Source organism: Zootermopsis nevadensis, unplaced genomic scaffold (genome assembly GCF_977971745.1).
Source record: "Zootermopsis nevadensis isolate Lab colony 2312 unplaced genomic scaffold, Znev_1.0 Znev_ptg000019l, whole genome shotgun sequence".
In the NCBI taxonomy this organism is placed as follows: domain Eukaryota; kingdom Metazoa; phylum Arthropoda; class Insecta; order Blattodea; family Termopsidae; genus Zootermopsis; species Zootermopsis nevadensis.
Genome location: NW_028259151.1, coordinates 4,595,456 through 4,622,343, shown reverse-complemented (window position 1 = coordinate 4,622,343; position 26,888 = coordinate 4,595,456). Strand labels below are relative to the sequence as shown.

The 26,888-nt window shown below is 37.8% G+C and overlaps 1 protein-coding gene across 3 annotated transcripts in view; it reads right to left on the bottom strand.

Moving 5' to 3' along the window:
• The window catches only part of osp (myosin phosphatase Rho interacting protein outspread), a 255,539-nt gene that overhangs the window by 131,457 nt on the left and 97,194 nt on the right, over nucleotides 1-26,888 (bottom strand). For all 3 annotated transcript variants that reach the window (XM_022078478.2, XM_022078479.2, XM_022078486.2), the window contains exon 2: nucleotides 3,240-3,320. In XM_022078478.2, the coding sequence (XP_021934170.2) occupies nucleotides 3,240-3,320 (81 nt within the window). The remainder of the gene's footprint in view (nucleotides 1-3,239; nucleotides 3,321-26,888) is intronic.

Below are 26,888 nucleotides of genomic sequence, written 5' to 3'. Positions count from 1 at the left end.
GACGGCCATCTTTGGTTCAAAACAAAACAGATCGTAGTCTAATTTTAAAATATTTTCCTTTTACACAGACTTTTCCGATAACAATAAACGTGTAGTTTATTTAGTAGACTAGAGGCTATTGTAAATAGTTATAATCTAACATAGTAAGGATTAAACTGAACTTAAAATTACCTCAAAGAACCTCGAATGCGTCAGGTTCTTCAATTTCAATGCGTTGTCTTACTCAAAAACAGACAATCTCTCTCATGTGTCCTCCGTGCTATTCAGAACCTACGGCTAAAAATGGTGTTCTATGAAGAACTAATTAATTAGCCTACTTCTACGGTGTATGACCGCTCAACTGGTCAAGATACTAATCACCCATTATGGAAACCAAAGATTCATTACCACTTTCACAAGAGCTAGTCAACAGTGCGTCTAAGTCCCGAGATTATTTTTTAACGTATTCGTATGGGCATAAAAGGTTCAAGCTTCTGATATTTTCGGCGGATAAATCACAGAATCTCATAAGACGCAATTGAGAATTGTATTTCTTCCTAAACACACTCAGATGCAAGAGACGAACAAGAAATGCATAAACATCCCATAGAAAAGGACAATTTGGAATACCCAGATGCAAATGGATATTATTAAAGTACATCTCGTGTTAATAAAATTAAGTTGATTCAGGATGTAAAAAGGTCTTCACGAAAATAGGGAACATATTTTGAACAGGCCGGTAACTATCATCCGCTGTGAATGAAGAAACTCCGCCAGTTTCCCATGCAGTTGAACAACTTCAGTGAATTTGCATTGAATCACGATTCATGTGTCTTGCATCAAGATGTTTTAAATGCAAGGCATTCTGTAGCATTCCACAGACTTCTGTTTATTACTGGAGGTCTTTACGAAGCCCAGCGTGATGCAATGGCGCAAGCCACCTTTCGTGTAGTGCACCCGTTCGTCTTAAGACCTTATGACACAAGGCAGATTTTGATATATTTTGTAAGACAAATTCCCGTCGAAATTTAAAAGAGATTTACTTTGTAGCTATTTACAAGCTACCAACAAACCTATCACTTATAATGAATTCTTCTCGGGCTACCAGCCGTTGAAAGGCGAAAACAACAAAGTTTCGGGAACCAACTCAGGGTACTGAAGTCCTGACTTCAGTACCCTGAGGACAAAGATGGTCCTCGAAGAGTTGGTGTTTTCTCGATTAAATCACATGACATGGATGGTAGCCCGAGAAGAATGCATTATGTATGTATGAAAGTAATTCAACTGTAATAACCGTTTTAATAAACACAAAAATCGATAATGACAGACTGACATTTTATAGACGCGAAAAATCCCAATTAGGAAGAAGCCTAAACATACCAAACGCAGAGAATCGATGGTCTTTTGCAACTCAGAAGCCAATAAATTACAACCACCAACGCGGCCACAAAATAAACTTAAGGTTCAACCACACTGTCAATTTTACTTACCAGATGTCTATTAGGGGAACAGGACTTCTGAGTGTACACTTTTATTTACTTAATAGCATTTACAGAGACGTTCCGTATCAACCTGCTGTTTACTGTATTCCCGTAAAATTTACATTTTCTTTAGTAAACACACACGAAGTCAAAGATAACATTATAACGAGGTTTTACTGTAACGGTGTAGGAAGTAAAACCACGAGTTTTAATTAAGAAAATGCATAGGTGATGTTATACAAACATTAACATACCCTTGAAGCAGCGGTCTGATAACTGTATACACAGATTCCCTCCCATTTGACCTCCTCTGCTCGTTGTTTGTTGTTGGCATACCATGATATAAGCATCTTTCGCCTTCAATTCTATCTTCTTCATTTTTCTTATAGTTTTTTTCAATTCTTCCCACGCCCAACCACCATTTTCATCTTTCTCGTAAAAAGGGAATTTCCTCTGTACTTAGTGCTAAAGGCTACTGTTAAAATTATCTTCCCAAAATTATACGTAAGCCACAGTTTCACTACAGCCTATAATAATGAGACAAATAGGCCTAAACCTTTCACTGCCTGTAATATCAAAATACATTTCTAAACGGTTTATAGCCTAGATTTTACAGTTCGAAGCTTCAGCCTTAAAAAGTTAAAAAAATTATTTCTAAACCTGTTCATTCCTTCTTAAGAATAACTACGTAATGTTCGTAAAAAGTATAATGAAAAGAAAGGTCTTTAATAAATTAGTGTGATTTTTTGGCTTTCACCAGTTTCAACATCTTCTTTTTAGTGATCATTCGACCAGGCATGACTGACAGTGCATGCAAGAATAACAGCAAAATCTCCAATGTCAAAGAAACGTTTCAGAACTGCCGGACCTTTGCGAAAGGAAGCATGGATCTAAACGATTACACTGTCGGTGGTCTCGCAAAACACGATACTCTCTCCGCCGGCCACAGTCTCCCGCGCAAATCGTAAAGTTCTTCTTTTGGCACTGGAATTCCCCTCGTTGACATTCAGTGCACAAATATCTTCTCACTACACACACAACAGAACTGAATGCCAGAGACGAGGCTACTGTATATAACACTTGTGTCATCTCGATTTCTAAACCGCCGTTTCGAAAGCTTTCAATTCAGATTTCTAGCGTTATTAGGATACATTGAAGACGCAGTGTCAAGTTAAGAGGTCAGCTTATGAGGTTAAAAGATCACGATTCACAGCGATGTGGAATAAACTGGAAATTAATCAGTAGTAACCTATTTCAAGCTACAGAGTAATCGAACATAAACGCAACCCATTCCTGACAACCCTGACAGGTTACATTCGTCAAAAAATAAATTACAATGAAATCAGAAAGCAAAAACAATATTATACCAAGTGTTGGTAATGTCCACCGCGTTCAGCCATGCAGTCATACACTTTTTCCCTGGTGTTTGATGCAACACGACGAAATTCACGGTAACGGTTCACCGTAAGAGATTTTGTCGACGTTTTTGACACATCACAATCGAGAAATGTATTCCTAAACTATTCTGGCAAGTTCCGTAATAACGAACCACCAGGCAGTGTTCGACAACGAACACGCGTTGAACTTGTGAAAAAGACATCCTTGCATTTCGACTTTTTGTTCTCACTATTTTATCAAATGATCGTTAATACTGAACTACATGTTTCGACCCCAAACAATCATCACCAGTTTAACTCAGATCTTAAGTTACTGCACATCTTCAAAAATGTAAGGTCTGTTTTAAGACCTACAATATACCTAAAACAACAATTAACTCACCTTGGTGCGGTTGAGCGGATTCGAAAAATCCCATCCTGGAGCTACAAACAGGTACCCGCATTTCGCCACTTTCCGGGTAGCCTGTAACAGAATACCAGTGATAAGACTTCAACTTGCACACGTCATGAGACAGCTCTACCTACTACGATATTAATGAAAATCATTTTCCAGTGTCAGGAACCGGAGTTCCGGACAAGTATCCTTAGTAATGCTGCCACACGTAAGTCATTAACTACCCAATCAGTGAAATTACAAACACATTAGCCTATTCAGACTTCAAGGCTCTTATTTACGATTCGGGCAGAATCATATTTGGAAGTGAAGTGAAATTCAGTTATCAGAAATGGAAACTGCAGAATAAAGATCTCAGACATTTCTAAAAGTAATCAGAAAACCCAGAGTATTAGTACATTTTGAAACTTTCATATTTTCGTTACTAGATTATATGGCAGGTACTTTTCTATGTAAAGCTTCTTACAAACGTACACCCGAATTACGGCTGCGCGACCAAAATGCAATGGTCCGTCATCGGACACTTCAATGTAAAAATTTTCATGTCGTGTAACCAAAACAATATTACATATTTCAAGAACTATCTCATTCTTTCTACGATTACCCGAGTCCATTCTAAAATTCCAATGTATTCACATCCAAGTGTCATCGAACATTGCGGCCGAATGGTTAACACTCCTTCATCGTATTTGAGAGGTCCTGGGGTCAAATCTAGACCTGGAGACCGTGGTTTTAGTGAGTTTCCCCAGGCAAATGCCCAAACTACCTACCACGACCGTCTCCTTCCACATTCATCTTCCCAATTGTGTACTCATAAATCAACGCTACAGAGAAAATAAATAAATAAATAAATACAAATACAATTTACATCACAAACAACGCAAGGTAATGAACTAATGATGAATGAAGGGCAGAGAAAAGTTTGTTGATCTCTCTGTACCACAAGCTGCTAACATTATACAACTCAAACAGAACGACTAATTCAACTAATTCGTTGCATAAGAATGAAACAACTTATAACATTGTCACTAAGAAAGGCGACAGAAAATTCTTCGAAGGCTTGGGAATATCACGCACGCCTACACATAGGTTTTATGTAACCTTAATGAACATCAGGGTTGCAACAGGAACCCGCTACCAGATCAAATCGACGTCACAGAACGCAATATCTTTCCAACAACGGCGTTGCGTAACGACCTCTCGCCACAACTTTCGCAGAGGAAAACCCAATACAGTTGACCCTTCTGTGCTACTGTACCAGCCCATCAACACTCTGTATTTTCAAGATGGCCCAGCCGTGTACAGGCCTGTCGTGATTCTTAATGTATATTTCGTGGCCTAATAACTTGCCAGAAATCTTATCAAGGTATTGAATTTAGCTATTAAAACTTGCTTTAAGCAGATAAATGCATCAGTTAGTACATAAATGGCTGTGCAAATAATAAAAATGTAGAGATCTATGGGGTCATTGGCCCGTTATGTAAATATGAAACATAAATAAATGACTATTTGGTGAGTTCCATTAACACCAAAGCCCATTTTATGTGCATTAAATTTCATCCCGATTCGACTTCGAGACTGCAGGTTCTAAAATCGAGGCCAATGTAGTAACGTCTTAACGGCTTCAGTTGTCAAACTGGCCTCATTCAGGAAATCAAACCCTGAGGCACCTGGTTAAATTCGTCACTGCTTAGCCAAACTAGGCATGAAGGAGCAGAACAGAGAACGGATGATAAATGACCCAACAAATACTAACAGTAGATTGAGTATAGTGTACAATCTACTAGACGTGAATAATAAATGCGCACACGGATGCAAGCCATATTTAAAAATACTTTGGGGCCTACTTAAGATCGCTATTTAATTTCATATTTAGAAACTATACATGTAGTTATAACGACAAATCAGCACATGACAGAATGTTCTTCTGCGTTAAGGAATTAGGTTATACAGACGTGTTACAAAAACAAGTGCGAATCTCTGATATACGCTGTCCTCTCGTGCCAGTGGCAGAGACGAGTTGCTGCCTCAGAGGATAAGACAGAGCATTCTCCCATCATTCATTTCGTATAGTAATAATAACAGTGCAGCATGATGACACGCGAATTGCGCAAGTCACGAGGCGAAACAGCATGACTCTCACGAATAGAAGACTAAATCTATCACATCTGTAAAAACGATAATCTTCCTGGACACGTATCAGAGGCGTAACAAACCAGCCAATACGACGGAGGGTAAAATGGGTTTATACATGAACTTTTACTCAACATTAACTTAACATGCATTTATACAATGATGCTGGGAACTTTTTAAAGTAGTTATTTGCAACTTGTTAGTAAATATCTGACATTTACTAACAGCACTGCCCGAAATCATTAATATGTAACCATGTAAACAATCCTGACTCTGGTATTAATATCTGGCGTGGTATTATTCTCGTACGCCACGAGAATCAAGTCCGAAACGAAAACATCCAGAACTTAAGAAAGTGTTACCTGACCAACATAGGTTACTGAAAATACATATCATGTCTACACTGCATAAAACCACGGAGCCTGATTGGAGATTGCATGGAAATCATTGCTTCTGTTGATTATTTCCACTGAAATACTTCTATGGATTTCCCATTCTCATCGTATTTCTTACATGAAATGAGATCTCCAACAATCCGTAACACAGAATTAATTTTTATCCAAAGTTGGAGTATAACAACGCGGAACAGTATACAAATGTCTCCAACATGTTCTACATAGTTTGTTAGGACACGGGAATGTGAGTAGCCTTCAGCATTGGGCCATGAAGGCCCCAGGCAACTGTGACAAATATTTATCAGATTTGCGACCCTCGGTACACGAAGTGACTTAGCAGTCAGTAGCCTGGGATCAGTACGCTTGATTTCAAAATTTCCAAACCTGTAATTTTGTGAATGTGTCGAAGAGGTTTTCATAAAGGACTAAAATTCATTTGGAATGAATTTAAACTCCTTTATTAATCACAGAGCTGGCATGATTTACAAAAACATCATGTCAGTTTAGACAATTTCGTTTATTGTATCGTATCTTAAAGAAAATACTTGATCAGCTACTGTTTCCGATGGGTTAGGCAGAATACCACACCCACGACTTTCTCACTGTAACTTCTCCCCTGCAGCTCGCGATATATCGAAGTGAATAACCGATTGCCTAGATATTCTGTCACATGTTAACCTTTTACTTCAGAGTTCAATTAAGGCTTGCTTCGTTTATATATCACATTAAAATCAAAATTTTGGTTCCGTGTCCGTGTAATACATAGGCAAGTCGCGTGTCTTCGAAATTTTGTTCATATTATGTTGTTCCCGGAAATGAGTAAGGCTCTAAATAAATAAATAAATAAATAATGATGTTCAGGCCAAAGTAAATAAATATTCATGAGCGTGAACCTTATCAAGTCACATTCACAGACTTGACATTTGCGAATTGAAAACATTAAGGGTGTCTACTCTGCTGAAGCTTTAGATGATATGCGAAATCAGATTCACCTGCAAGAAACTTCAGAAACAAAAACTGGCTTTCTCCAATACAACAGGAAGAACAGCTAGCCCCTAAGATTTCCAAGTGATAGACTGTCCGCTAGGTAGAGCCAAAAACTGCCTCTGCGTAACATTCTAGTGCATGGGCCTCGAAAAACATTCTCAACCTTTGATATTTTTTTGAAATATCTGCCTTACTGGTAGAACATCTTAGCTGACCAGTTTTATAACTGTGTCCACTTATTTTCTTTTACGCGAAAAGACAATATAATTTCACTTGAAATACTGACAGCTACACGAAACGTTTAATACTGTAGCCAGTAGAATTTGTGGTTTTCACGGTGGCGAGTTAGAAGATTGCTGTCTTCTGGGTTGTTGCGCCGTGTAGTCTGGAAGAAGTTAACCGACGTTACAGAGGTCATACTGCCTCCATCATCAGAGCGACTATATGAGTTAATATGCAGTAGCAGTGGAATTATATTGACGATGAAAACTTAAGAACTCGGAGAAAAGTCTGCCTCAATGCCACTTTGTCCACTACAAATCCCATATATACTGACCTGGGCGCGAAGCCGGGCCTCAGGGATGCAAAGCTAGCAACAAACAGCCCGATCGATACCACAGCCAAAATTTTTAAGTTATCAACAGGCCAAAATGTTACATGGGAATTAAAAGCAATATTTAGGCAGAGTCGTGTAAGACTAGGTTTTTACGACCGACATTTCAAACACTAGAGATTATGACACAGATCATGTAATTAGACGTGTTTCTCCGCCTGGACGTCAGCTACCCTGAGATTTTTCGTGGTTTTCATCAGTACAGCCAAGCAAATTACGGAATAATACTTTAAATAAGGCTACAGCAGCTTTCTTCTAAATCCTTTCCAATTCATCACACATTAAGCATGCCAACATCCGACACTATAAGACACTCACAGTCTGGCCTACTTGACGGTGTTGTTAAGTGAACCGCAAAATAAATACAACCAACATATACGCGGAGAATAAGACAAATAAAAGTTAATCCTACACACAAACACGCTTTTATAACACTTTCGATGGAGACAGTGTGACAATTCGTGAAAAGCTGAAAATTACGACAACCCGGCGGGTAAATTATATTATATAACCGACTCGCTCGCAGCTCACTGCAGACGATAATGAAACACGCCACAAAACGCAAATTAAACTTCGATAAATCACCACTGATACACCGACACCTGTTAACTTTTCTTTGGATAGCACAGACCTGCACCCCAAATCACCACGCGCAAAAGCCATGCAACTGCGGTAGTGGCTGTTCCTTCTAACGTACACCATCCCGCTAATTATAAAATAAAAATACATTACACCGGAGGAAATTTAAACATATAAATAAACTCTCCATACTAAAAAGGAGAAAAGGATGGAAGGATCCTGTTCATATGGACCTGTCGCCAGACAGAACACTAAATAAATAAAATACTATTACTGTATTATAAATTGCTAAAAGTAGATTTTTAAGTAACACAGTCGTACTGCAACTCTCGGTTTTGTAAATGAGAACATATACACAAAGGGTGAGAGAAGTGGAAGTAAAAGCTCGTAAGAACCCGTGCTTCGCTCTTATATCTGGATTGTTTATAGCCGAGTTTGATGTATCCTCACCTCCGGAGGCAAATGTTCATTAAATGCGTACGGAAACACCAGGAATGAATCTTCCTACTACTTCATTCTACCATCACTTTGTCAAAGACGAAGGTCAACACGGGTCAAACCTAGCCCGTGGGCATCTGCCCGACCGGTCCGATACCGGGACCTCAGCCTGGTTCAAATGATAGCAAACAAATGTTAAAATAAGCATTTCGAACATTCTCGGGCCATTATTTTTCCTCAAACAAAAAGTTATTTTAAAGTAAGAGAAAACAAAACACACAACACTTACAGCGCAGAATTCCAATAGCATTCTCGAGTTCGATTTCATAAGCGAATATGTCGGGAAACACACACAATATTACTAGAACACTGAAATATTACTCGCAACTTCGTGCTACACAATACATAGAACTCGTTCACATTTCGTCTCCTGAAGTCCTCAAATTTCTGAACACGCCTATTAACAGACTATGCCCTCCAGTAAAAGTCATTCGCAATTAGACAGGTACTTTGCGATCGTAACATCACTGTGGGGAGGACTTAATTATATCTCCATTGACCTCCCGACATACGTTAACAATGAAAACAGTGGATGGTAAAAGGTTTCCGCATATTCCCACAGTCAATGACGAAACATTATCTTTAGCTGTTATAATATGCTTCAGTTGTTTGGCGTAACGTGATATTACACCGATAAGGTTCATGACTCAGCTTCATTCTTTACGTTTTGTAAGTAAGGAAGTGAATGCGTTTGTGCAAGGCCATCTCACACTGTTTCCTTTTATTATTAGACTTTTCACTTACGTAATATTAACGCAATTTTCAGCGTCTGTTTCTCAGTCTTCATTAATCGAAATCAACTATCATTTAACAGCGACCACAAGCACCTGTAATTTAACATTTAAAAGTTAGTAACATTCTTGATTTACGACAATCCGCACAAATTTTGCATGGAACAGGTTTTTTGTGCGTTAAAATACAAATACGGCTGCATATATAATCTTTCAGGTTATGCTCAAAAGAGTTTTTTTAGGTTCGGAAAATGACAATTATCTGAAATACGTATATTCAAAGCAACTTTACTACACAGGTTTAACTATAAAATTATGATTTCTACTCGCGTGCCAGCGCAGACTGGTTTCAGCAAAGAAAATAACAGATACGCAACTCTGACATCCAGTTTAGTTTCATTGCTTGGTGTTGGAAGGCATTGTAAAACTGTGTTAGCCTATTTTATAACTTTCGTGGAATTTTGCCATGACTCAGAGAAGGTAATGTAATAAGCGCGTCTGAAATACTAAGATCTTAAGAGTATTATTTCACTGCAAAGAAAAGTCCTAATGTATAATTCACATAAATTCAAACATTATTTTTGTCACATATCTGTTTTATATTAGCCGCACCTGTTCTATCCTACATTTATATGACACTACGAATACGCGCATTCTAACATGAGTGTTAATAACAAATAATTACCTACCTACCAACTTTCCTTTTCCGATATTTTTATTTTTAAGTTTATAAAGCGTATACATTAATAAATGTAATTTTGTGGACACAGGTTTAAGTAACATTTAATGGGTGTGATTTAAAGATACTGCCCATTTCATGCATGAACGAGAAATCGAGATTAATCGTTTTCCGAAAATTTAGCAATCTGACCCTCTGTTCCATCCACATCCACGAATATTTTCCGAGCTTAACTACAAGTGCGTGGTTAATGCAGTGTCCATGAACAATGCGTTATTCAGTAATTATTTTAATAGTAATTCAACATGCAACATTTCCGGGTAACGTACACGGCTCGGTTCAAAATAAAGGCTGAGTTACAAATATCTGTTCTTGTAATCCTGGGGTCTCGGGTTCGATTCCCGGCGGTGCCCGAATTTATAACTTGTGTTGGGCAAGGCCGTGGTCTAGGCAACACGGAGTTTTCCTCCGGGGCTTCCCCGGTTTCTCCGTGGCATCCCAACAATTACTCCATTCACACACAGAAGAAGGCAATGGCAAACCACTTCTGGATCATCAGCCAAGAACGTATATGAACAGGTCCCAGTCCGAGAAAAGGATGGAAGGATCCTGTTCATATGGACCTGTCGTCAGACAGAACACTAAATAATAAAATAAATCTTCAGAACTAGCACGAATTCGTATACGAAACGAAACAAAAAGTGCTCAGAACTCGCATGTGGTGTGCTAATTATAAATTCAGTAAACTGTTAAAATAAAATATTAAATTGGTTAGGCCATTGTAATTTATAAGAATCCGGCCGTTAACAAAACACGGTCGATGAACAACTCCTTCTTTCATTATGTGCCTGCAATTGTCGTAAGGTTTTAAGATCCTATCGGTAACGCCCATACCTGAGATACAAATTACGTTTCATCTTTTGAACCGGATTACAAAGGCCGTCACAAATATGGACATCTTTGCTTTCCAACTGTGACATTTTAGAATAGCCCGCATTGTATTTTCTAATCACACCCATTGTGAAACGACATATTTTCAGAACCGATATTTAAGTGCATGCATCTGATAATCGGTGCTGTGAAAAGTCTGTATCATATAATTACTCATGCTTTCTCCGTATCAGACATAACCGCATGTCAGTAATAAACTTTCGTACGTTCGACGAATAACGGCGCCCTGCTCAGTTGACACAGACGTCTAGGAATTTTTAACGCGTCACTGCGTCGGTCTCATATTGAAATAGCAATGTGTACGGCCGGCCCTTGCGTAATCATAAATCATACAATTAATGCTTTACGCCTATAAACCTAAATACTGAAGACAAATTTAGAGTTACGGGTCGCATTTCTGCATACTAAAATGTCTATTGTTCTGAGATGGCTGCCCCTTTTAAGCCATATTTGGTACAATCAACCTAAATACTTTAACATGAACACGCATTATCCCATGTCAGACATACTAATACCTCAACACCATCTAGCGTAAGGAAATACCTACGGTTGAGTCCTATCCCAGATGTGAATCAACATGACATCCTTTGCTGTAACAACGATGTCTTAGAATTCACTTTACTTTATTCCACAAAATTACAGTTCAGATTCACCACGTAACGAAAAAAAAACAGGAGCATAGCAGAGTAGAAGATGAGAAGAAGAAGGAGGAGGAGAAGGAGGAGGAGGAGGAGAGGAAGTAGGAGGAGGAGGAGGAGAAGGAGAGGAAGTAGGAGGAGGAGGAGGAGAAGAAGAATAGGGAGGAGGAGGAGAAGAAGAAGAAGAATCTGATTAACACAAGACATTACAAGAAAAATATTTCCATCACACATTATGCTTAACAATTTCGAAACATCACGGCATGACCTTTCGAACAGGGCAAAGAATCCTGAACTTGGTCCCAGTGCCATTTAAACCTTGAACTGGAGGAACAATTTACACACACGTACAACCGCCTTCCTCCTCTTCTTCTTCTTCTTCACGCTAGAAGTCCTTCAGATAGCCAGCAATTCCTCTCAGACGAGCATTCTTTCTCTTTTAGGGCCCACCTGAACTTATTTCGCTTTTCAGTCTATATTTAAAAATTGTTACCTTGGTCTATCATAAACTACACTGAGTAGGTGAGATTCAAGGTTCTCCTATCATATAATATGAAGATGTCTCCTGAGATGCTGCACCGTATAGTCTGGTAAAGTTTACCGACGTTTCAAAGGTGCTTGTCGCTTCCATATCAGGGCGATAAGTAGTCATCTTCATATACTGAATACAGTTATCATTGATACGTAGTAGCTCAGGTAGTCCACGCCGCATGTGGAACGCGAAAGTCTATCATCTTAACAAGACCTCGACAACAATCCCTATCCAGAGCAAAATGAACAGTCCACACACATTCTAGTGCCCTGTTATTTTTTCAGATTCATTTTAATATTATCTACGCCTAGTTATCTTTCCTCAAAGTTCCCGACAGATTCATCTACGTGATCTAACAACCGTGATTGTGTTCGAAGATTTTATCATTTTGTATCGAACCACAGGCTATAAGGTTAACTGCTCTACTAGGCCTCCTTCCATTTATCAACCTGTCCCTTCTCCACTGCCTCTAATCAAATTTAATCTCTTCTTGCCCAAGCCTCGCATTCGTATGATCTGTTCAGCATTGCCATTGCTTGACAGAATTTTAATTTTTAAATTATATGACGTTGTTTCTTTCCCCCATATGTTTTATTATTACACACACTTACTAAATTTTAATATCGTACCAGACCCACTTAAATCCGTATAAAATTCCCCGAGATAAAAAATATTCAAAATAAAATACTGTATTAAATTATGTATATTATTTCGTTATTTAATATTAATTTGGTCTTTGATAAAATACCTACCATGTCAATGTTGTTCTTAATTTTGTAATACTTTAACGATATGGGCTAATTATGAACAATATTACTCAGTTTAAAGTGTCTTTACGCTGTAATGACATTACTTAGTCTTACCATTTCGTAAAACAAACTAAGATCATCATACCTACCCTTAAGGTTTCTTTAGCCTATTTTTTAATATGATTTGGTCGAATTTTGTCTTCAAGCACGGGCAACCATTAGTTGAACTCATTCCATCATTATAACAGGACATTAAAATACAAATAAGACAAAAACTGAGCAGTTTTGCCTCCTCTTAACTCTGCAGTTTGTTTAAACTACGTAAAAATAGTTCCGAGCATCCCAGCACACAGCAAAAGAAGAGAACGTGAAGTGGATATTGCCCAAGTCCTTCTCCTGTGGTTCAAATTGGCTTCGCGCTATGATTGTCAGCACTGTAGCGAAAGGATAATGTATTTTTTTCAACTAGTGAAAGGTGTATTATTAACTTTTCACTGTCGCCTTTATATATTTATACGGTGTTCCTTTCCTTTGTAGCTGAGTAAACGAAGTGGAAGCCAATCTTTGCATTCCCTATTAACCTAACTCCTAACTTCGTTTCGCACCTTCCCAGACAGCACACACAAATCAGTCACAAAACTCCATTCATATTCTTTCAGCTGTGCTCATTATACCGGCCACGGGTTTGTGCTGAAATGGCTACCGATTCTGCGTGAGGTCAAATCTCACAGACAGGTCACCGGAAGAGGAAGTTCGCACGCATGCGTGACACAATTCAAGCCACGCCCTCTACCGCACTGCCTGACTGTGTAACTTTCCCAAACACAATGACACCAGCCTAGAATGCGCGCTGCAGTACTAAAATACCTCGCACTGATCCCATTCCTTAAAAGGAGGCATCCATTTTTGACATCAAGGATAGACGAGCATTAACAGCAAATGATATCTATTGTGTAGTAGTCCAACTTAACCTCACTTCAGCTAAGCTTATTGTTAACCACAAACGAATACGATTTAACGCCATTCTCATGTCTTCCTAATGGAACCAGACCCTTAAATCACAGTGGTAACTGTATGTACCACCTGAATAAACATTCAGTAACTGCATTTTTCCCAATGATTATATTTTTATGGGTTTCTTACGATTCTCAGAAAAAACAGCGAATAGTTGCCTAAATATCATCCACCAATATAAAGGTGACGTGGATCAAGAAAGAATTCAGAGTTATAAAAGCTACTTACATTAACGTTTCTCTTAGAAGAATTAACTCTCAAAGCGATCTGCATTATTCATAAGGCGCTGTGGTGCTTGGTACTTTGGTTGATAGCAGATCGGACATCGGACCTCGCGGAAAACGTTCCGGTTAACAACTTTTCAGGGAAAGAAATTAACATAAAAAGATCTCAGTGATGATTCTAGACACTAAAATGTTCGCATACAAAGTTCTCACTATGTCGGTATAAAACAAAATGTTCTCTAAGAGTAATTTCGAATAAGGTGCTATGTTTCACGATGCTTCTATGCAACACAGAGTGGAATACTTCAGTGGATCTGTGTGATGGAAATGTACATTTTTACGTTAAGAAGTGAGGTTATAATTCCACCTGATGTAGGCTTCGGTCTGTAAAGTAACTTGCGAGAATAATACGGTATAGGGACTATTCATAATTTCTTTCAAAGGTAATCAAGATTTCGATGGTCTTCTAGGATGTGATGTGGTGTGATCTTGCAGATGGGTATCAACGTTTAAGTAAATCATAGCACCCCCATCTTCAGCCCTGAGGATTAAAGCAGTAATTTCCTCCGAAACGCCGATACCCACCTACAAGTTCACAATATATCTCGGGTTTTGTTTGAGCAACTATCAGCTTCTCTATAAGTACACTATTCCATAGAGTTAATCATTTGGAAAATATTTACACAGTTCTAACCTGCAGAGAGTACTTTATCCAGGAAGTAAAATTTTTGTAATCAATTATATGTACTATTTATTTAAATTTCGTATAAAAACTGAATTAGAAAAAAGTCTATGATATTATTAACAGGATAACAGGCAATTCAAAACATTAAACGTTCTTCATACTTAACTTACACACGCTACAAGACGTAGATTCCAATTTGAGAATTCAGTCGCTGGTATAACACCAAATTATTTACAACTAACCAACACAACAAAGTTTTCTCCGGTGTCTGAGCTCGAATACGACACGTAATCCAAAGTTTCATGCGCTCTCACATCAGTATCAGTTCAAAATATTTGCTGATACTGTACTATTACACGAAATATTATTTATGTCTGCACATTAAAGTACTCTTAACTGCAAAACTAGCCTTATAGCCGTTGGCTCGAATAATGAAAGTTATTTTATACCTAACTCCGCTTGTACAAACAAGTCTTATGATAAACTAGGTATCAATTTTCTGGTCCCTGTCGTTACATAATAGATTTTACGGACCATGCAATACTGTTTTATAGCATTACTCTCCGTAAATTTAATTTAACTGAGATCGTTCACCGAACCTTGCCTTCTTAATTCAACAAAACTTCTTACGTTAAGTGTCTATTGTTTCCAACACTGCACGGCTTCTGTGACACATAAATCTACCAAACACTGCCCACACCTTTCACAACCAGAGCTTCTTAAAAACTAACCAAAAACTTCAGATTTTATGGCAATGTGAAAACATGGCGCAAAGTTATTTTCTCGGGAATCACAACACCGATTTTATATTTCAAACTCTTTCACAGGTCATAACAAGACTGGATATAAAGTAGCTCTTTTTATTTTAAAGATTCTGTAGTTCTATTATAGCACGGCGCGCTCTCAGCTTTGGGGTGAAAGAGTATCTATAAATAAAGGATAGATGCGAATATATGTTATAATAAATGCGGACAGCCAACAGATGCTAATCGTCCAGCCTTGGGGTTGGGTAAAGGCTTAACAACTACTCACAATAAAAAAAACATCATGTTACGAAATGTTACACTGGGCTTCTATGCAGAGGTGCTTACTGCCTCTACCATCGCCCTGTTGATGGAGGCTGTAAGCATCTCTGAAACGTCGGTCAACTTCTAGGAAACTACTATATGACGTAGAAACCCAGAAGGCCGCCGTGAGGAATCAGGACATCTGGCCTTCTCAATCACCACAGCACACTTGGTAACTGTCATAAGTTAAAAATGTTGTCTGTTGTGGAGTCTTCACGTACCCAGGTCTCACATTACACAGGTCAGCACACTTGAAGAGGGGACAAGGAAATCCAGTGACCTTTTCCTTTAAAACAGCGACACAAATAGTTCTCATTTTCTGGATAACAAAGACTGTACTTAAAGGTAGTTTATGGATTCGACCCCCCACCCCTCTAAAAAATAAGTGGGACAAGACCAAACTGTGTGTTTAATAAAATTTCATTGACAAAGGTCTGATAAAGAAAGGGCTACTTAAAGCCAATAGCATCATAGACCTGTTGACTTATGTGATAAAATGTTATTTCTCTAAAACGATTATTTTTTTCAAAAACATACATCGCAATGGCATTCCAGATGCGTAAACGTTGTCTGACAAAATGTGATCTTTGTTTAACGAATTTTCAAAACAACGACAAAAATAAAACGCCTGATATCCAAAAGTGGGGAAACATTCATATTTTTGTGGAATTTCTCACATAAAAAAGTATCGCTACACCTCAAAAGCCCTCCTCATTCCGCGAGCACTTGTCGCGTAAGAGTCAACAGATATTTCACACGTCGTAAAACTCATGCGTTTTACTGAAGGACTGTTAATGGTCATATTCCTTTTACATATGCAGTATTATCTTTACTACACACACGTATACACGTGCTTTTTCCTTTAACAACTTGTTGCACACGACGTTCGTCCTTATGAATTACGACACGTCCATCTAGTCCCTTCCCACCTACCAACTTGACGCTGAAGCAACCACGAAACTGAGGTCGCCTCTACGCGGAAGTGAAGACTCAGAAAGACAATTGACTACGAGGTGGGAGGCGCAACCAAACACGAACGAAGAAGGAACAGTTGAACGCCACAGCAACTTGCGAAAAAAACACGCACTCATCTTTCTTTCTTTTCAGTAGACAGAGCACGTTCTTATTGGACTCGGTGGCGTCAGTCGTCACTTATGTTTTTATGTGGGCGTGGACTTTATAAAGGTTTATTTCGGAAATTCCAACAACAATGTGAGATCTGAGGTTCTCGCGACGGCGAGAATGAAGATGGCTAACTTCAGGACGGTCACGCCCTTATGACGGAGGCAGCAAGCACCTCTGAAACGTCGTTAAACTTCTGCCAGACTACATGGTGCAACAACTCAGAAGACATACATCTTCATGGAAGGGTTTCTGTTGTCGGTATTAAAACTCCGAAGCCAAACCTCATATAAATATTATTTAAATATTCATTACACAACGTTGAGTAGGGAAATAATCGTTGTTTATTTTACAATAATTAGAAAACTATTCGTCAAGTACGTCGGAAAATCGGAAGTATTGCTTAAAAATACATGTAATAGAAAAGCCTAACAAAGCATCATATATGTCGTGTTTCCTCGATTTTAAGACTCACTTTTTTTAACTAAAATCTTCATGTCCACAAAACTACTCATGGGACAGTAACAAAGAGGATTTACAAATTATTAACATGAAAAAGTCTAATGTTTGAATATTGACAATTCCCATTGTAACATAAATATTTTTCCTGAAAAATTACTACTAAAAAATAAAACTACGAAAATACACAACTCTTCAATATGCATATTTAAAAAACTGTTGGTATGTAATGAACTACTGTCGTTTCAATTGACAGACTTCCGTCTTACGTAATTAATAAAATAAGCCTGGGACCACACACACAACCATCCATTTTCATACATACCCAAAACCTTTAATTTCGCAACTAAATGCAAAATATCCGTTTTATTTTCTTGTATCAGTTATTGATATCGGACAAAAGATTTTAAATTCCCATCATGCAGAATTAATTACACCATGGACGACATTCAACTCCACGTGTATGTACAAGAACGTGCAGTAACTCTCTTTAATGTGATAGCCAAGGCTGATAACTGGATGAACCGTGTCATGTACTCATCTGTTCATTCAACTTCTCTCCAATTCACAAACGCGAATATAACTTTCTATTAAATCCATTCAGAACTTCGAGAGCTTTCTTAACATACCACTTTCATGTCCAGTAATAATTCTCAACACCTGGAGCTATTCTGTAAAATTATATGCTACATACAAGACGCAAAAAATCTGAAGACCTATTAATCGTTAAATTCTTGAATTATCAAGAATTGGAAAGCAAACTATAGGTATGGACGGGTATGCATACACGCAAAATGCTGTTTAGAAATCATGAATCGCTCCCGCTGAAGAGCAAATATGAGTATTATGAAATCTCGCCCAAGACGCAACGAAACGCCAAACGTCTTATGCATTATCGGGTGTAAATACGTTCAAACAAAATATTACAGTCCAAAATGACGTCAAAAAGTACTTTTTAGTCGAAACGAAGTCAAAATATGTTCTACGATAAAACACGTAAGTCTTGTTTAGAAACACAGAAGACCTTAATTAATTAGGTTTACGTCATAATTAGCACATCGGGAACTGAAATTATCAGACTTAGAGTCAGATATGATTTTATTAATGTAATTTGCCGTGAAAACTTCAGATCATAAGATATCTTCATACTCACCGCTGTGAAAACCTCAAATCATACGAAATTATTTTTATTTCACAAGATATTGTAATTGCGTCATATTGTGAATATCATAACAATTATTTATTTTAATCCGTCTGATCACAATATAATTTTATTTAAAATTTCTTATAATTAAGATAATAAAATATCATTCATGTTCCATATCGATTGATCGATTTACATTTCGGAACATTTACACAACATGTTTCGGTTTTTATAAAACCATCATCAGGTGTAAAATATATCTAAGAACTTAAAACTCAATTATGATTTCTGTAGTTTTTTGGTGATGTTTCATTACGTTTGTTTTTCCATTTTTGGGCGAAGGTGTTGTTTTTATTTAAATGTTATTAGATGTACATATCGGCCAAAGATGTAGGAGTGAGTGTCCCGATATGTCCAGAAGTACTAATCACCAAAAAACTACAGAAATCATAATTGAGTTTTAAGTTCTTAGATATATTTTACACCTGATGATGGTTTTATAAAAACCGAAACATGTTGTGTAAATGTTCCGAAATGTAAATCGATCAATCGATATGGAACATGAATGATATTTTATTATCTTAATTATAAGAAATTTTAAATAAAATTATTTTGTGATCAGACGGATTAAAATAAATAATTTATTTCACACTTTCGACCAAGTCGGGTATTTAGTGCGTATTAAATTGAGAGAAAGTATTCCAATAAATATTTCGCTTCAATCTTAAACTAAGCTAACTAAGCTCAGCCCCGCCAAATCCACACTCTACTTCCATCAACTATGTAGCCTCTTGTGGATCTTCAAAGAAAAAGTGTATAACACACCTGCAAATTACAGTACCACGCACTTGTCCAGTGCAAACAATTTCCATACAATGACAAACATTTTTTCTGTAATTAATTTATTTTACATTTACGCCTTAAGTCTTAAACGTTACACCCACTTGACCGTAAACTGAAGCAATCAATTAAATCGAGTGGTAAAATTAATGGTTTGTTTAATTTGGGATTATAATTGTGCAGCAAGTGGAACTAACTAAACTGCACGATAAATATACGCAACCATTAGCGGATTCGCAATAAAAAGTTAGAGAAATGCGCCTATTAGCTACGGCAAGTCTGTCCGTATATCAACATGTAAGAATTATATTACCAAAGCAAGGAGTTTAATAAATTTGATACTGAGGAGACTTGTTAGAATTTTGGTTAATGTCGAAAACAGTAACGGACACTTGAAAACCTGAATGCGTCTTTGCGCCCATCTCGCAACGCCATTCGCAAAATATTTATCAGAGAGAAAAATATTTTTAAAACTTGCAGACAGAAACGAAATACACATTTCATGCCATACACAATTTTTCTGTGTACCTTGAGGTTTCCGAGATAAATAGACCTGTTTCAGGATATTTATACCTAACAACATAAATTAAAGTCTAAACTCGCTACCAACATTTATTAACTAACATGATTACTAAGGTAGTAACGCTAGAAAGCAAACTCATTTATGGGCTTCAACGAAAGCGCTTTATAATACCGAGAGAGGAATCTTAGAAATGAAACCAACTTAACGCACTATTTTCTCTTAAACTTTCATCAAACAGCAAGACTTTCTCGTCATTAAAAGTCGTCTTCGTCTTCCTGCACGTAGGCATATAACATTTACCAAGTAAAAAAAATATATTAAACGCGATTGGAGAATGTCAGACATTCAGAGCACGCCTGGCGCGTACTGAGAAGAATGCATGCATGAAATTCCAGTTAAACTATTACCCACAAGACACATACTTAGTGTATGGACAGACGGCATGTTATGACTTTCGAAAAATAAAAGACATCCCTATGTAAATTAAGCACAGTATAGAAAAAAAAAAGACGGTAACACAGTGACATATAGGTACATTCCTATGCTTCTGGACGTCTTCTGAGAGAACATTCACCAACAACTTTCAATCAGGAAAGATCAGTTCCAAAGAACAAGATTACGTCTAATTTTTATTTGGAAGACAAAAGCAGTTGAAGATAGTTGTCTTGGGTTGTTGCACCGTGTTGTCTGGTAGACATTTACCGACGTTCCAGAGTTGCCTGCTGCTTTCATCAACAGGGCAATAAATAACCCTGATGGCTGACACAGTGAGCACCTCTTAAACGTCGTTAAACTTCTACCAGACTACACGACGCAACAACCTAGAAGACGGTCATCTTGAAGCTCGCTTCCGTGAGAATCTGAAATCTCACAGAAGAAAGTTGGTTTTGACATAGAAAATTTCGAGAGGCAGACAACTCACTGGTTTATATGTTAACAGTTTTGTGTACATATTCATCCTGAAGATGGCAACTGAAACATTTGCCGAAATATTAGTTAATAACATTCGACGCTAAAGCCGAAGTTATATGTCTATAAAAATAGTTCATACAATGTAAACATGCCCTTTTTAACTCTCATTTCGTGAGTTTCTAAAGAAGTTCGTGACATTCCATAAGATTCGCATCCCCTTTCAAGAGAAACCACTAATGTATGAACTGCGGACGAAATTCCGTAAAATGTATCCAGCGACACGCTTAGGTTAAGTGAGAAGACTGTGACATAGCTTCATTTGCTGGTCTGATGTGTTATAATGTGTACCATTTGGAAGACCAGTTGTCCGCGGTAGATGAATGTTAAAAATGAGTGCCTGCGGGAAAGAGGATGAAGCCACTTTCTTCCGACGCAAATTTCGTAAATAATTAATTATAATTAACAGGCTTTTTAACACAACGCAGAAACACAGTTCTTTCTTAGAGGATAAACTAAACACACGCCGTCTAGACCAGTTACTTCGACCTACAAAAGCCTACATCGACTGCAATCCCTCACGAACGCGTACACTTAGACTTTAAACCAACCAAAATACGATATGCGAAAACTGAAAAATTACAAACCTGAAGGCTAATTAGTAATTAGTCAAAGACCTTGATGAACGAAAGGTAGGCCTATACAGATCACCAAGTGTTATCAGAAGAGTGAAAATCTTGAATCCTACGATGTGGCTAGGATGGGAAATAGATGGAATGAAAACTCTTGTAAACTTCGAAGAATGTGACGGAAAGGCCACATTAATAAGAATCTTTGTCCCTTCGGATTCTGCTACCACAGTTTTAGTATGCATAAATCGATTCCCGAATGAAGTAATCGCCCTGATGATGGAGGCAGCAAGGACCTCTCACACGTCGCTACAACCCAGAAGAAATCCATGTTCGTATTCACGGCTGTGAGAATGTCAACTCCTACGTAGTAATTTTGTTGTAAATTAGAAATGTAGTTCACATTAAACGATGTCGGCCTATTACGCCTGAAATGTTAAGCGACAACCTACAGTAAGATTCGAAGTGCTAAGTCAACAGTTAAATAACAAATGAAGAAAGATAACTCTGATATCGCTCTGGCTTATCGGGCCCGTCCTATGCCTCAGGGACACTTGAACACTTGACAAGACACGTGTCGAAAATATCAGAATTAATAAACAAACAAGCACCCGGCCTGTGCCGAAGATGGTCGAACCTAATGCATTCATGGCTTTCCTCAACGAAACTCATTAAAGTTTTCTTTTTTGGTATATGATAAATATTTTAGGTATACGTGCAACTGCGTAGCAAGTTATAAATGCACTGCAGATATTCAGGGTAGAAACGGCCCGTGTTCAGGTTTAAAGAAGAACTTCAAAAAAGATTTCTAGCATGCGGGAGAAGTTGTGTAAGTCCAACGATTACCGCTAGGAGCGCAACTGTTGACACGGCAGCAAAATGGCGATCCAACCCAAGAAAGTGAACTGAATTCGTATTTGATGTTTTTTTATGGATGTCCCTCCGAAAACCTCGTTGAACAGTGATAACATATTTTTTTGGAATGGAGTTCAAGGGCACAACTACTTCTACGATAACAGTTGCGCTCCTAGCGGTCATCGTTGGAGTTGCATTGCTTCTCCCGTACGCCACAAACGTCTCTGAAGTTCTCCACATAATGATGAAAGTTTAATTTCTCTCTCATAATACCACCGATGCAACATAATCTTTGCAAATGACACACTATTGTTAAATACCTTATGAATCACATATTTAAATGCCCATGGGGAATTAAAACAGTGTAGGTTGTGAACGAACAGAGTTCGACCAGGAAAATTATAATCAAAACACGTATTATTAGGAAACTAATGGTTAGAACAAGGAAACCCAGTCTCATCTTTATTAGATGCTGTATACAGGGTAGAATGATCACCCATACGAACACGTGATGGGAGTAATTTGCGGACTCGAAAAAACTAAATGGTGTTGGTGACGCACAAAGTAACTTCCGCAAGAAGGCCGCTACATTCATGATTAGTCACACCAGATTCTGAGCGGCGCTGACCACAGGTTCACCACCCTAGCAGTTCGAAGAATAAAAGGGAGACGTGATGAACAAAGTAAAGAAACCAAGAAAGTACAGAACTTCTTGGCAAATCTCCGAGACAGAGGAATGAGTAAATGAAGAATAAATACAACGATATTTATGGTACATTAGCAACAAGCAAAAAGGCATTTTAGGGAGTGGAGATTATTTCCATAGGCAGCAGTGGTTAAATCTGATCCGTATTCCAGATATCGTGGGGCTAATCTAGGTCCGGAGATATAGTATCTTCAACATCAGTTCGTACAATGAAATTTCGGGACAACCACGGATAAATATACATGTTGTTCCTATCAAATATTTAGTAATAACCCTCTCATTCTGGGCTATATAACTTATGAACTTAAAGATACGTCGTTAAATAAGCCAATAAACAATCCTCTTCAGCAGCTATACCTGCAATGATATTCTGAAAAACTGTCTTGAAACAGTTTGTGTTAACATACCATCGCAAGCGTGTCAGGCTGTACAATCATCTGCTTGTTTTACCTTTGAAAACAATACAGAAACGTCGACGTAATTTGCTTATCGTCTTCTTCCTTATTGTAATTTTCTCCCTTTAACCCATTCTCCATTGTTCCTCTTCATTTTTCTTCTTTCCGTCTTTCATCAATTCTTCCGTCACCGACACTAACGTTTTTGGAGAATTCAATACTGATCAGCATCGACCCAGTGTAACACCTCCGTGGACGCCAAACGTCTCGCCGCCGAGCGGTCAGCATTTCAGCTTCGTACCAAGAAGATTCAGTCTTCATCTCTCGGCCCGGGGACCTGATATCCTGATGGGGTTCCGTGGTTTTCCTTGACAAATTCAAGAAGTGATATCTTACAATAGGGCAAGGTTTCCTTCGAAATCCTTTCCAATTCATTCCATCATTCGATGCTACATAGTCTAAGCCAGTGGTATTCAACCTTTTTTGTTCGCGTACCCCCAGATATAATTTCTCTTCCAACTTTGTACCCCCAAAGTTGTTGGTGTATAATTCAAGTTATACATAGTATATAATCTACATCTAAAATAAATTAAATAAATTACATTACTGATTATTCAGTGTTTATCACAAAATAATATATATTTTTTTTTAAATTTCGCGTACCCCAGGTTGAATACCATTGGTCTAAGCTACCGACAGCGTAGTTAAAGAAACCACAAACAGATAAGTAGTTCAACAGAAAAACGGTTACAACTGGCATTTACCAAGAATAAATAATTTGTGACTAAGCAATGTGGTAGCGTTGTATTTGACCTCTGAGCCTCTGTGCACTTGGCTTTAACGGTTCGCGTGGGGGCGGCAAGGGACAAGGAGAAGTCAGTTCTTAGTATCCCATTTAGAGGGCTAGAGCATGGCAAGACGAAGTATTTTCTGCCATAACGGACTTAAATATGGTGCAAGAAAGATGAAACACGAACTTAACTGCACATGACATCACCTCAGATCGTTAAGATCAGCTTTAATTAATACCTACTATTGTAAATGTTTAACGAAGACGCTAAGACCCACTTATGCAACACACTTTTCACGTTCATCCAATTAAATTATAAACACGATTAATCGGCATTTTTGAATCACGTACTTACACAGCAAACTGGTCTTTAAAACCGCCTGACCTAAATGAAAACTAAAACGGTTCTAGAACTGGCTGTGAAATTCTCAAATAACAAATGTAGTTGTGATCAGTTTATCCGTTCTTCAGTTGTTTTATGAGTACGGTGGAACACACTTATTCCGACCACGTCTCCTACAATGTTTTTTTAATCATCCATCTGAAAATAAATGATATATGCTTCTTAGATATATCTGTAACCACTTACAAGATTACAGAGCTTCATAACCCACATGACCACAATCCCGTGGAAACCTCAAACCTCAAATCAAATCGCTTGTGTAATTAATGTGCAACTACAGACGTCTGTCGTCAGGCCATGAAGACCTAAACCATATGAGGCATGCAAAGTTAGGAAGAACTCATTAGGAAAACATTGAATAAATATACCTTTCCAGTCTTGTTACAATGCAGCCGAGATATAGGGACAAATTACCAGTGCAGGCACAAACTGCGTTGGGTTTAAAACATTTCCCCGTAAGAACTTCCTGTTAGTTTGATAAATCTGCTCGAAGGAATGGCGAAGGGTTGTCATTTAGACTCCTCGTCAGTTATAAACAGCAAAAAAACCAAGATTTATCTACGTCTTTCCTCCATATCCGAGATATTTAGTATCTTTTTCTGAAGAGATTTAGTTTAGATAATTAAAAGAGATTATGCGTTGGCCTAGAGCAGAACAGATTTCTTTTCGACGCCAAACTCCCCACCAAGTCTCGAATCCCTGGGTGCGGTGTCGTATATTCACTGCATATAATGGATCGTTCAAGAGCGGTGAGATGGGTTTAGCATGTAGTACGAATGGAAGACATAATCAGAAACAGGGCGTGGGAGTGATGAGCTTTTGTTAACACGGTACTGAATCTTAAGAGTTCCATACAAGCGCTACAACTATTTTCTTCTCACGATAAACCCTTTTCCATGGAGTCAGCATATCAATAAAACATAATTCCAAATGTACGTGAAACTCAAAACGAAATTCATAAATTTTCTCTAAGGCTTCTACTTTTTTTAAAAAAATAGTCCAAAGTCTTGATTGCATCGACGTGTGGTCTGGTAGAATATAATACAGAAGGCAGCCATCTTCAGACTCACCTCCGTGATAACCTCAAACCCTAGAGCGTATTTTAAATGACGGTAACTATAGTAAAACGAACACATACAACCGTCAAATACTTTAATGGACCGGTGAAGTGTCTGCTTAAATTGCACAGTATTTGTTTGGTAAGTAAGTTAAATATGTTTTAATACCATGGTCGTAAAGTTAAAATAGAACGTGCGCCTAGAAGTCGTATGAGGTTACAGTGACTCATTCGTATCGCAGATTATAAGCCGCACAGCCGTATTTCTGCTGAGTGCACTGCACAGCTGTACCGTAGACAATGACAGTCCAAAGAAACATAACTTGCTATAATTCAGATGTAACTACAGACAGCCACCGCAGAATACGTAAAGCGAGTTGCAATTTCCAATAAGCGTAATGTTATAATTAATTGTTGTCTACGTTCACAAACGACTGATAATTTTTTTAAAAAAATCAACGACTTTTTTGCTTGAAATGAAACATACACGCAACGGAAATAGATTATTATATATATTTTTAAAAACTGTTAAAAGGAAGAACAGCAAAATCTTCCACACGATGGACACCAAAACAGGATATAAGTAGAACCTTGTACTTACCCCAATTTCATAGACTGATTAGGCGACGTTTCGTCCTTTCCGTTTTCGATAGCACGTGCTCGATTTTGTTGCGGGCATTTCGGATGACCACCGAGTTCGCGTTCGGATAAAAGATAGTTTGAGCGAAATTTCGTAATGCGATTATTCATAAGGCAAAACTAACTTTACTTGTTCATTTCTTTTGCGTCCATTGGACCAGTTCTTTTCTACAATTTTATTTCAGCCCGAGGAGGTAAGAAGTATCTGAAAGCGAAAAGTCCGTTTGTTTTTGACAAGAAAACGCATCTTAAAAATTAAAAACATTCCCCGTAAAATAAAACTTTAAGTTTCGCTAAGGATAGTCTAAGATCAAGTCGCAATGATTCTTCTTTTTGGATACTCCCAATTTATTACAATACCAACGCCAACTAAAAACGTTTTAAAACTTAAAAACATTATGAAGTTTCGAAGGCAGTATCCATCTTAAGAACAGAGAAATAAATTCACATTATTTTCGAATGCTTATACTGTAATTCTCATATGGACAATATTCAAGAACGTCTATCGATTGCGTCATATAACATTTGTCAAGAAACTTCTCATTATCTCCTATTCTGAGAATACGGCAATTTAGTGAAAAGATTTTATTTGCCTCTGTAATTGTTCTGTCTTTAATGAAAGAACATCTGGAATCATTACACATGACAGTTGATTCACAACTTTATATAGGTCTACTACATTTACATTGCA